We start from the raw sequence: 13,070 nt of genomic DNA, 5'->3' as shown, positions 1-13,070 counted from the left end.
GATTTACTTAGAAGATATTGGGAGTAATGCAGCTCATTATTTCCTTTTCCTAGTAACTTCCCATGAAATTGAGATAAATAAAATGGAGACAGAATAGAGTTTTTAGAGATTACTCCTTCTATTTAGTAATAAAGAGAATATGAATTGAAGTTTTGTTAGTATGAAATGAACTTCATTAAGATGGTTCTCTGAGGTGGAGACAAATTGTCAGTATACCAAAAAGAAGCACAGCCCACCATCCCAACATGCCTCATTTATCAAGAGTTTTGATCATGAAATACAAAAAAACAATCATAGTGATTTATTTCTAGCTTGGGTTTATACCTGGTGACAGACAAACTTTGAGATTCATAGTGGTTAAATCTAACAATTGAATTCAAAAACAAGTTCTGAAAATGATCAGGAGGAAGACCAGCAAACACAAAGGAAAAAATTCAAATAATACAAGACTATTATGGCTCACCAGAAAACTCAGTATGAAATGATATAATGGGTTCCAAAAAGCATTGCTTATATATCTGTATATTGTCCAGTTTGACTTAATCTAAAACTATAAAATGAAAAAAAAGGTGAAAACCAATAAGACAATATTTGAAATATTGTTAAAATGAAAATGACACATCTTTAGCATTCCAGACAATAGAAGTATAGAAAGGATGAATGAATGCAGCAATCAATGATAGCAATAGCAGCAGAGTGATAGCAGAGAAAACAGCAAGAGATTCCTTTCTAAATGTAGACAAGGAGACAGAATGAAAGTGGAAACTCAGTGGAGATAACAGCAAAGGAGCTGGCTTGAGGCATTTTGGACAAAAGCTAGTGATATCTTTCCTTATAGATGAATTAATGTTTTTATTTCGGGGTGGATGATTGGGACACCTACTTAAAAATGGAAGAATACATGGGAATAGATGAGAATTTGGAAGAACATGCAATTAGGCAAAGTTGACCCCTCTGATCTCAGGAAGAGAAGGATCTGCAAACAGTAGGTGAGGAAAATGAAGGAAGGGTTAAAAAGGAAGACAGAATTAAGAAGCATTGCTTTTCTTTGATGGTAAGAGAAGGTTCCACATGATAAATGAAGAGAGACTTGTGAAGGGAAATGGGGATCATATCCTGGGTGTGATCTGGAGGTGCATATAAAGACCACTCACTCTACCTTGGGAAGAATGGAGTTGGAACTCTTAGGAACAACTGATACGCAGGAGAATAGAATATGGACTAAAGGAAAAGATTTAGAAGCAAATGGGGAAAAGAAGGTAACTGAGGGAAGGATATAGATTGGTGGTTGACTACATAATCCCCTACCATGTTGGGGAAGTAGTGCCTTATAATGATGTAAAGTCCTGCGATTCTTCTGCTGGGATTAGAATTGTACTGTGAGTGAGACACAACAGAAAGACATCTCTTCAGCAAGTTCTAAAAGACAGTGGTAGACATTACCTAGAGGGGAAAGTGCAGAATGGGTACTTCAGAAGTTTTTATTCCATGAGGAATATATAGAAAAGAGAAAAACTAGATAGTTATAGGGGTCATGAACAGAAAGAAAGGAAATATAGATAACGATAATAGAGAGAAAAACGCTCTCAGAAAAGGATTGCAAAAAATTAAATAAAAAAAAAAACCTAAGAAGCAGGACTAGTTAAAATGGAGTAGAGGAAGAATCTTTTTTTAAAAGCTTTTTTATTTTCAAAGTATATGCATTGTTATCAGCATTCATCCTTGCAAAACCTGTGTCCAAATTTTTTTCTCCCTCCCTGCCCTCTAGATAGCAAGTAATCCAAAATCACATATGTTGAATATGTAAAATTCTTCTATATTTATTTCCACAATTATCATGCTGCTCAAGAAAAATCAGATCAAAAAGAGAAAGAAAACAAAAAACAAGCAAGTAACAAGAAAAAAAGAGAAAATACTATATTGTGATCCACATCTAGTCCCAATGGTCCTCTCTCTGGATGCAGATGGCTCGCTTTATCACAAGACCATTGGATCTGACCTGAATCACTTCACTGCCAAAAAGAACATAAGAATTAATCTTCACGGAATCTTGTTATTCCTATGTACAGTGTTCACCTGGTTCTACTCACATCACTCAATCTTTCCAGCCCTTTCTGAAATTATTTCTTATGGGACAATAATATTCCATAACATTCATACACCATAACTTATTCAGCCATTCTCCAACTCAATTTCCAGTTTCTAGCTACTTATAAAAGAGATGCTTACAAACATTTTTGCACATGTTGGTCCTTTTCTCTTTTTTATGATCTCTTTGGGATATAGACCCAATAGAGGCATTGCTGGATGAAAAGATATGTATGATTTGATAGCCCTTTGAGCATAGTTCTAAAGTGCTCTCCAGAATGGTTAGATAATTGCGCTTCTTCACCAACAATGTATAGTGTCCCAGTTTTCCCACATCCCCTTCATCATTCATTATTATTTTTTCCTGTCATTTTAGTCAATCTAAATGATGTCTAATGGTAACTCAGAGTTGTCTTAATTTGCATTTTCCTGGTCAATAGTGATTCTAGAGCATTTTTTATATGACTAGAAATGGTTTTACTTTCTTCATCTGAAAATTGTCTGTTTATATTGGTTGACCATTTATCAATTGGAGAATGACTGGTATTATAAATTTGACTCAATTCTCTATAGGATTTAAAAATGAGGTCTGTATCACAAGTCTTGGATGTAAAAAATTTTCCCCAGTTTTCTGCTTGCTTCTAATCTTGTCTGCATTGATTTTGTTTATATACAAATTTTTTAACACTCAAAATTATCCATTTTGCATTCCATAATGTACTCTAGCTCTTCTTTGGCCACAAATTGCCTCCTTCTATAGATCTAAGAGGTAGACTATCCATTCTTAGCTTATAATATCACACTTTATGTCTAATTCATGAACCCATTTCAACTTTATCTTGATATAAGTGTGTTAGGTATAGGCAATGCCTATTTTCTGCCATATTAATTTTCCAATCTTTCAAAATAATTTTTGTAAATAGTGAGTTCTTATCCCAGAAGCTGAGGTATTTGGGTTTTTTCAGAAAATAGATTGCTATAGTTATTGACTATTGTGTCTTCTGAACTTAACCCATTCCACTGATCACCTCTCTATTTCTTAGCTAGTACCAAATGGTTTTGTTGACCACTGCTTTATAATATTGTTTTAGGTCTGATAAAGCCAAGTCACCTTTATTTGGATTTTTTTTCATTAATTCCCTTGAAATTCTTGACCTTTTGTTCTTCCAGATGAATTTTGTTTTTTTCTAACTCTGTAAAATAATTGCTTGGGAATTTGATTGGTATGGCACTGAATAAGTACATTAATTTAGGTAGTATTGTCGTTTTTATTGTATTCTCTCAGCTTACATATAAGCACTTAATATTTTTCTTATTGATTAAATCTGACTTTGGAAAGTTCTTGTAATTGTGTTCATGTAGTTTCTGATTTTGTTTTGGCAGATAGACTCCCAACTATTTTATATTATCCATAGTTATTTTAAATATAATTTCTCTTTTTAGCTCTTGCTGCTAGACTTTGTTGGTAACATATAGAAATGCTGATGATTTATATGGTTTTATTTTGTACCTTGCAAATTTGCTAAAGTGGTGAATTGTTTCTAGTAGTTTTTCAGTTGATTTTCTAGGATTCTCTAAGTATACCATCCTCATAACTTACTTTAATTTCTTTTTCTTCTCTTATTGTTAAAGCTAACATTTCTGATGTAATATTGAATAGTAATAGTGATAATGAGCAACCTTGTTTTATCCTTGATCTTTTGGGAATGCTTCTAGAATATTTGCATTACATATGCTTGCTGATGGTCTTAAATAGATGTTACTGGTTGTTTTAAGGAAAACTCCATTTATTCCTGTGTTCTCTAATGTTTTTTAATAAGAATGGGTGTTGGATTTTGTCAATGTCTTTTCTACATCTTTCTTTTTCTTTTTCTAAAATGGGACTATTTAAGTAATTTTTTTCCTCTCCTGTTAAAGTAGGAATCTTTTGACTGAGAAGTGAAAAAAAGGAAGAATTAAATAATCAAATAAAATCTGGAAAGGAAAAAGAACTAATAAGCAAAATCTCAAAGAGAAAGGTGCTAAGAAGTAAGAAGAGAAGACTCAGAATAAGGCAATAAAAGTCATTGGGAATGGAGCCACCTTTAAAAAGATTAATCTAAATCACAACAAAACAAGATGTAAAAAAAGCAATAATCTGACCATGTGCACAATTATTTTATAACAAAACTAAAGAAATAGAGGAATGAATTTAAAAAACCTCAAATATCCAAACTATCAGGAAATCAGACAGATCTAAATAACCCATTTTCAGAACAAGAAAAATATCTAGTTGCAAAGGAAAATAAAGAGAAAAAGTATTTTAGTCCTAATGGTTCATAGCAGAATATTGTCAAAATTATTTAAAAAAAACAATTAGTACCCATACATCACAATTTATTACAAAAATTGAGAGAGAAATCACCTTTCCAGAATTATTTTATGAAAGAAATATAGTATGTTTTTAAAACTTAGTTTAATTTTTAAATTTATTTTGTTTTTATTTTATGGGTTAAAACAAGAATTTCCATAACAATATAACAAAAAAGATAATTACACATTAAACTACAAATTTATTATGTATAATTTGCAATTACTTTTAAATAAATAGTAAAGTTATCATGCAAATTTTCCCTTTTTCTTTAAAATTACCCTGTGCATCCTAGAAATAGCTACCAGTAGACACAAATATATATGTATACAAATACACACACATTCATTCTATGCATCTATTTATCAATTCTTTCTCTGGATGCAGATAGTGTCTTCATATGTTCTTTATGGTTAATTTGGGTATTCATAATAATCATATAATCAAATGATTATAATCAATTTATAATATTGAAAAATAATAATTTATTTATTCAAAGTTGTTCTGAAAACAATATTCTGTTACTGTATAAAATATGCTCTTGGTTTTGCTCCTTTCACTCTTCATTATTCCATGCAAGTCTATCACATTTTTTCTAAGATCATCATTTTTTATCACATAGTAATATTCCATCACAATCACATACCACAACTTGTTCAGTATTCCATAATTCCCAAAATTTTTAGTTCTTTGCCACCAAAAGAGAGTTGCTGTAAATATTTTAGAACATGTAAGCTCTTTTCTTTTTTCCCTAATCATCTTTGGAAATACAACTAGTCGTGGTATTGCTGGATTAAGGGATATAGTCTGATTTTATCAGGGAGGGAGGTATTCATATTTTGTAAGAGATCACTAGGTTTTTAAATTTTGTTATCTAATCAACATTTCATCATCTATGATCATATCATATAACAAATTATTTGGCTAGATGGCAAAAGGAGGGAGAAAATAGAAAACAAGTATTCCTTTTCATTAACATGAAAAGAAAAAAAAAACAACTTTTATTAACCCATCTTTTCTCAGAGAAGCAGACTTTGCATAGTAGATGTAGAAATAACCTTAAGACTCTAGATATTTTAAAAAATCATTGGACTTAGGGACTTCACCAAAAAAAAGTCTAGATATTATCTTTCAAGAAATCATTTTTAAAAACTGCTTAGATCATTCAGTAAATGGGGGAAAAGTAGAAAAAGAAATAATTCAATTGTCTCCTGAAAGAAATCGAAATGAAAACTCTCAAGAATATTAAAACTTAAACCCAAACTTTCCAAGTTAAAGAAAAAATACTATAAACTACCACAAAGAAGAATTTAAGTACTTTGAGTCATTGTCAGAATCACACAGAATTTACCAATATAAGAAAAAAACAGAGAACAGAGCTTGATATGAGGCATTTCAAAAAGCAAAAGATTTGAGCTCACAAGAATAATTTTCTAATAAAAATAAATACCATCCTCTGGGCAAAAAGCATGGCTTTTTAATGAAAAGACTTCAAAGCATTTCTGATGAAAAGCCATGTAATGCATAGAAATTTTGAAATATAATTATAAAAGTTAAAAGAAAAATAAAAGGTAAACTGACTGAAAAATCAGTCATAAAGGACAAATAAAGATAAACTATACATATCTGCTAATATGATGAAAAAAATTAATAGAAGAAGTACAATTAGATGGAAAACCTGGAATAAAAGGAGAAAGTTGGAGATTATTCATAAAAACAGGTTAGAAAGTATCATAACACATAATTGTGGTGTATAAGGAGAGCAGTACATAAATGAGCAAGAAGATCTGGGAGAACTGATGACACTAAAATTTCATTCTCTTTTAATCTGGCCAAGAAAAAAAGAACGTACACACAACTGTGTACAGTAATATATTTCACTCAATGAGAAAATAGGCAGAAAAAGAACAAGGGGAAGGGAAAATAAGGAGAATAGATTAAGGAACATCAGTCACAAGCTAAAAAAAAAACTATTTAAGCAGTGTGGTTTCTGAAAAAGAACATAGAAGATAAAACTAAAAAAGAATAAGAACGATATTGGTGAGGACAACTTTAGGGGAGAGCAAGAAAGCAGAATCAGATTATAACAAAACTAGAATCCTAATGGTGAGCTCAAACATTTTCTCTCACTTTGTTTTCTTTTTTCTCTATAAAGAAGGAGTAGAAAACAAAGAAAATTAAAAAGTAAAGAGAATAGGATGAAGGGAAATACATAATTACAAAAAATAACTGAGTGTGAATGCTTTGAATTTGCCCATAAAATAAAATAGGGGAATAAAATAAATCAGAAAGCAGGATCAAATGATATTGTTTACAAATTATACAATTGAAACAAAAGATACACTTTGAGTTAAAATAAGGGTATGGAACAAAATTGAACGTTAACTAAAATAAAAAAGAATTGAAAAGAGTTCATGTTTTCAGAAAAAACAGCAACACAATATAGCCTTAATTAAGAGAAATGGGCAAATGGCATTTTGAAAAAAGGTTGCCAAAGTTAATAAATTAGTGTCAATGATAAAAAACATGCACCAAAATGAGATAATATCTAAATACTCAAAGGAAAAAAATAGAGGGAGAAATTGAAAAGAAAAATGTAATAGGGAATTTATTCCTCTAAATAAATTTATTCTTCTCACTCCTAGATAAATGAAATAAATAAATAAGGAAAGCAGCAATAGGCCTAAAATAATTGTATAAAAGTTTGAAAAGATAGCATTCTGAAGCTTATTAAATGGAAATAGAAAGGAATGCATTTTTTAGTCTTTCATGGCACCATTACATTGAAAAAACAATTGAATTTAATTAGAGATTAAATAACTTAATCCTAAATAATGGATGAACAAAAAAAAAAAACGGGAAAGAATCAATAATGATATTAAAGATAATAATAATAAGAAAACAAACCCTCAAAATTTGGGGACTATCAAACTTATCTTTAAGAGAAAGTGTATATCCTAAAAAATTTCATTGATAAAAGAAAGCACAAATAAATGAATCAGGAATGAAAAACATTAAATCTTAGAAATAAGCAAATTCAAAACTCTTAATAAGTCTTCAAAATTGAAATCCCAAAAATTATAGAGGAGAGTGACAAAACTGAATGAAAACAACAACACTGAATTAATGAAACTTTTTAATAAAATAGAAAAGGGAAGGGAATAAAAGATTAAACATTTATATAGTGTCTATTATGTACTAGAGGACAACTAAATGGTATAGTGGATAGAGTGCTAGGCTTGGACTCAGGAAGACTCATCTTCCTGAGTTCAGTGATTGGCACAAATCTGTTTGCCTTGGTCTCTCATCTTTAAAATGAGCCAGGAACTGCTACATATTTAACATATATAGGATTGCTTGCCATCTTGGGGGGGGGGAGGAGGGAGGGAGGGGAAAAAATGAAACATAAGTGATTGCAAGGGATAATGCTGTGTGAAAATTATCCTGGCATGGATTCTGTCAATACAAAGTTATTATTAAATAAATAAATAAATTTAAAAAAAAAATAAAATAAAATGAGCCAGGAAAGAGAAATTCATAAATGGAGGTGAGAAGAAAAATGTTTCTAAGCATGGAGAATAGTCACAAAGATACAAAGATAGGCAATGCAATGTCATATGTGAGAACTGCAAGGAGGTCATTGTGATTAGATCATAGAATGAATGGAGAGTAAAGAATAAGAAAACTGGAAAGTTAGGAAATTGCTAGATTGTGAAGAATTTTTAGAAGGTTTAGGAATAGGGGTGGAGGGCCCAGATTGTTAGATAAAAGATTTTGGTAGTTCCCCTGGAACCTAAATAAAAGAATATTGTACAATAAGAATCTGCTGGAGTTCAATAATAGTGTATATATCTCTGTGTGTCTAGTTTGTATTGAAGTTTGTGTTTAGAAGTGAGGGAGGTAACCGCTAACTCTGTCTGAATCTGTCTGAACTTTAGAAAATCACTTTGGTAGTTGAGTGGAGTAAGTGGTGCTACATTATTATTACCAAAAAAAGAAGACCCAAATAATTTATTTACCTATATACATTTTCCCCATCTCTATAGAATTTTTGAGAATAATGTGTACCTATATATTGATGATATTTTCAACAAAATTAATGAGAAATGAATCATATGTTACATTTTAATGATTTTGGTACAGAGTAGATTCTATTTGATGAGGAACAGAGGTCTAATTATTCCATCGTCCTAGTGGCCATTTTCGTTGTGCTACAACTTCCTTGTCCCTCTATTCTTCCCAGTTCTGTCAACTCCTATGGCTCTTTTTTTTTTTTTTTTAGCATAGTTTGGTATTCTTTTCAAACCATGTAGGGTTAAGATTTGGGGGGAACAATAGGAAGATAAAGTAGTTGATATGCTACTGTGAACACAAACTCCCAGTTTGTTCACTATCTTTTCCCCAACTCAAACTACTAAAACTCATTTTCCTACAAGTAATAATGATCCACTATTTTCCTTTCTATTGTTCTGAGGAATTATAAAAATTAATGAATATTTTTTTTAAATTTATGTCTGAACCCTCATGTTAGGAAAAGTCCTAGAACCCTCTTTGTCTCTTTTTCTTTCTCTTTCCCTCTTTCTCTCTCCCTCTCCTTTTCTTTCTCTCTCTCTCTCTCTTTTTCTTTCTTTCTTCCTTTCTTCTTCCTTCCTTCCTTCCTTCTTTTCTTTCTTCCTTCCTTCTTTTCTTTCTTTCTTTCTTTCTTTCTTTCTTTCTTTCTTTCTTTCTTTCTTTCTTTCTTCTTTCTTTCTTCTTTCTTTCTTTCTTTCTTTCTTTCTTCCTTCCTTCCTTCCTTCCTTCCTTCCTTCTTTCTTTCTTTCTTTCTTTCTTTCTTTCTTTCTTTCTTTCTTTCTTTCTTTCTTTCTTTCTTTCTTCCTTTCTTCCTTTCTTCCTTTCTTCCTTTCTTCCTTTCTTCCTTCCTTCCTTCCTTCCTTCCTTTCTCTCTGTCTCTCTCTCAAATATATAATCAATAAAAGAATAGCAGATCACCTATTTTTTCTTGATGAATATGATTTAAAAAAAAACAAACAAAACAGAAAGCAATGAAAACCCTTAAGAAATAGAAATTGGGAAAACAGATTTATTTCTATTTTGAGAGATAGAAAGGAGAATGGGAGTGAAGCAAGAAATGAATGACAAAGAGAGGAACCACCAGTTTTAGTAGCCTAAAGGGCAGAAGCTATTCTGTGTAGTGTAGTTCTTAAATAGTCTGTTCACAGACCTTATCTTGGTTCCTCTGCTATCGGCTCCTGTAGCCTTATTGAATCTCTTTCTCCTCTTTGGAGCCCTTTGCACATGTGCCTCCATCTTCCATATTCTTTTCTTAAATAGTTTTCTTCCTTTTTATGTTCCCTTAGGGATGGGATGGAAAGAAGTTCTAAATTATTAGCCACAAGATTTCAATAAACCCCTAGAAACTTTTAAAAAGTAATATTGTGGGATTTTCTAAACAGCAGTGGGCATTGCCCTCCATTGTCCTTTTATATGAACACCTGAATAATAATGCAAGGCAGAGCATCCTATGTCTCATAAAAGGTAGATATTACTTAGTTTAAAAAAGGGAAAGTTAATACTTGGTAGCATTTAAAGAGGATGCTGCAACAGGTATAAATGTGGAGGTAAAGGACAAGTGGAAAGAATGGCATGAGTCTAGGAATGGATGTAAGAAAGTACAGTTTAGGGCATTCTTGTGGAATAATAGAAATGAACTTGATTGATGACAGGAAGTGTCCATGCCTTAGTCCCCAAACTGAATTGCTTGTGCAGGTCTCAGGAAATAAGAAGGAAACACAGATTTCACTTTGTGTTTATTATTGTTGACATTGACCATCCACCAGAGAGAAATTATGTATAAGAAATAAAAGCTAATATTTCCTCTTCAATTTGGAGAATGAAGGGGATTATTAAATTTCTCATAAAAACTATATTCTCATTTCCTAAAGCATTCATTTCTTCTTGATTTAAAAACAGGAAATATGTTTCTAAACTAACAGGATCTGGACAGTTTCTATATTTTACAGTACAGCAAATAGAAAGAAGCACTAATTGGTCCTTAATGAGAGCTATGATTTTTGTTGCACACTATGTTAAAAGCATGATCAGCTTTAAGACATTTTCACATCTTTCCTCTTGTGCTGTTCCCCTATATATGACAACCAACCAAAGCATGTGTGGCACTCATGTCTCTCCTGATCTCTTTTCAACTTCATTATAGTGCTATTTAGCCAACAGCCTTATTAAATACTTGTCATTTACCATAAGAGTCTTTCTGTCTGGGTAGTTGGCTCACACTTCAGAGATAAAGTATTGAGATTTCAATGTACTCAAGTAGGTCACAGATTCAGTAAAACAAAGCAAAACAGAAATACTTCTACTATGTTTTCTATTATTTGTTATCAGGTCCAATAAAAGTGAAAAACAAACAAACATGGAAATGACAAATCTATTTATGAGAAAAAAGTATAAGAAATGTAGCATTTCCCTTTTGCCCTTGACTACAAAATAAGGCTCTCTTTTTTTTTGTCCTAAGAAAGATTGTTTAATTTCATTTAGATATCTTAAGTATGTCTTTAAAGATTAAAAAAAAAAGAAATGAAACACTCTGCTTACACATACACACACACACAAAACACAAAAGTTTATTTGATAAGGTCCTGTTTTTCCTTTTATTCATGCCCTCCTTTAATAATGTAATCCTGTCTGTTTGTTTTGTACCCTGGGACTTTTTGCAGAGGTTAATATATTCTAAGCTTGTTTATTTACCATCTAACATTACTTCTAATCACAGTGGGGTTTTTTCAGCCCACAAAACATCATAAGGAGGAAAAAAAATTAAGAACACAGCTTCTTTTGCTACAGTCATAAATTACAAAATGCTTATTTGATTACCTTAATGGAAATATTTTGTTTATTAATTATCTTCTTCTGTACACAGGTGAATCCAATTCAAATTCCAGGTGAGTGGTTATACCTTGTTCAATCCTTTATAATTTATAATTCTTCTGCAAATAAAGTGTATATGTATATTTATGTATATGCACACAATGTCTCTCATATATTTTCATATATGTCATTCTTGTATTTATACACATACATAGATGTAGTTATGTCATATGCATCTGTATACATCCCCATTCTGTGCATACAGAAAAGTTATTCTTAAGTTATATCAAGAAGTGAAGCTAAAAACTAACAACTTTTGAATTTCGACTTCTAGACAAAGTGAACGTTGATTATGAAATAAGAAAGAAAAAAATAGTGACCCCCATGGAAAGAAAAGCCCATCTGAGGGATTTGGAGGACAGCAGCTCTGAAGGGGCAAATCTGCTTCTTTTGATGTGGGAGGTCTGAGAGTAACCTGCTGGGATGTTCCCTGGGACATCTCATTAACCATGTCATCAAAGCCCCCCAAGGTCCCCTGAATCATAACATTATCTCTGACATTACCACACAGATACAAGGTTCCTAAGGCAGTCTATAAACATGCCTGTACTAACCAATCCATCCCGGTTTGACATCCCTGCAAGGGCTGGCTGCCCTTTAAGGAGCTTTGTGAATTGCCCTGGTCATTCATCAAAGTTTCTTGGAGTGCATTTCACACAGCATTAAATTTAATTAAAGCAACATTGACTGCCTTGTAAGCCTCTGGAGGCGCTTTGTCAGAAAGAGCTGGAAAACTTAGCTTCAAATATCCTATTGTTTTCTTGCGATTTGTTTAGTTCTTGGGTTTGGGCTTTGCTTATTTTATCTCTTCTTTGTTTCAAGTTGGCAGTCCAGATCTAATGAAAGTGGTAACATCTTTCCTCTTTTATATTCTTTTTCCTAAATCAAGAGGTATGTTGCTGAAGAAGTTTCAATAGGATATTTCACCAAGATTTTAAGTACTTTTCCCACACAAGTAAGACTATTAAGTATTTTATATTTATCGGCTAGGCATATATAAGCAGAAAAAGAAAAATCCATTTATTTATGTGTGTATATACAAATATATTCAGTTGAGCAAGTGAACACTCTCAAGGCAATGGTGTTCATACACAGATATTGTGACATCTCATTTCCCAAAATTCTTCTGAAAATGTATTGTTCTTAAAGGTTTCTCTTTTTAAAAAATACTTTGCATTATTATATTTTCAGCTGAGGAAAAATAAACTTTTTTCTTTTTTTAGGGAAATAACTGAATTTTAAGAAAAGGAAAAAAGTTCCAAAGAAAAATGAGTTGTTTCATTACTAGTTGAATTATTTGTAGAGTCAAGTGGGAAGGAAGATCAGTGGTAGAAAAAGTGAAGATTAAAATGGATATTATTCTTAACTAGGTTTGTCTAACAACCTATAGTTTGTATTTATCAATATTTCAAATAATTTATGAACATTTGGATCATAGATTTAAAGCTGGAATGAATCTTAGAGGTCATCTGGTCCAATCCTGTTATTTTATAGATGAAGAAATAGAGGATTGAGGCCTTGTGATGATTAAAAAAAATAGTTGCTCTGAGTCACACATAGTAAATGCTAGAGGTGAGATTTTATTTTATTATTTTTTAAAATAACTTTTTATTGACAGAATCCATGCCAGGGTAATTTTTTACAGCATTATCCCTTGCACTCATTTCTGTTCCGATTTTTCCCCTCCCTC

At 31.6% G+C, this 13,070-nt stretch overlaps 1 protein-coding gene across 1 annotated transcript in view; it reads right to left on the bottom strand.

The window, feature by feature from the left end:
• QARS1 (glutaminyl-tRNA synthetase 1) overlaps positions 1 to 11,955 on the bottom strand; it is a 142,168-nt gene extending 130,213 nt beyond the window's left edge. The window contains 1 exon segment of the mRNA XM_051966719.1: positions 11,885 to 11,955. Coding sequence (XP_051822679.1) covers positions 11,885 to 11,955 — 71 coding nt within the window.
• Between the last annotated feature and the right edge of the window lie 1,115 nt (positions 11,956 to 13,070).

This window comes from Antechinus flavipes, chromosome 6, assembly GCF_016432865.1.
Source record: "Antechinus flavipes isolate AdamAnt ecotype Samford, QLD, Australia chromosome 6, AdamAnt_v2, whole genome shotgun sequence".
NCBI lineage: Eukaryota > Metazoa > Chordata > Mammalia > Dasyuromorphia > Dasyuridae > Antechinus > Antechinus flavipes.
Note: the sequence above shows the minus strand (reverse complement) of the source record. Positions and strands in the feature narration are given on the sequence as shown.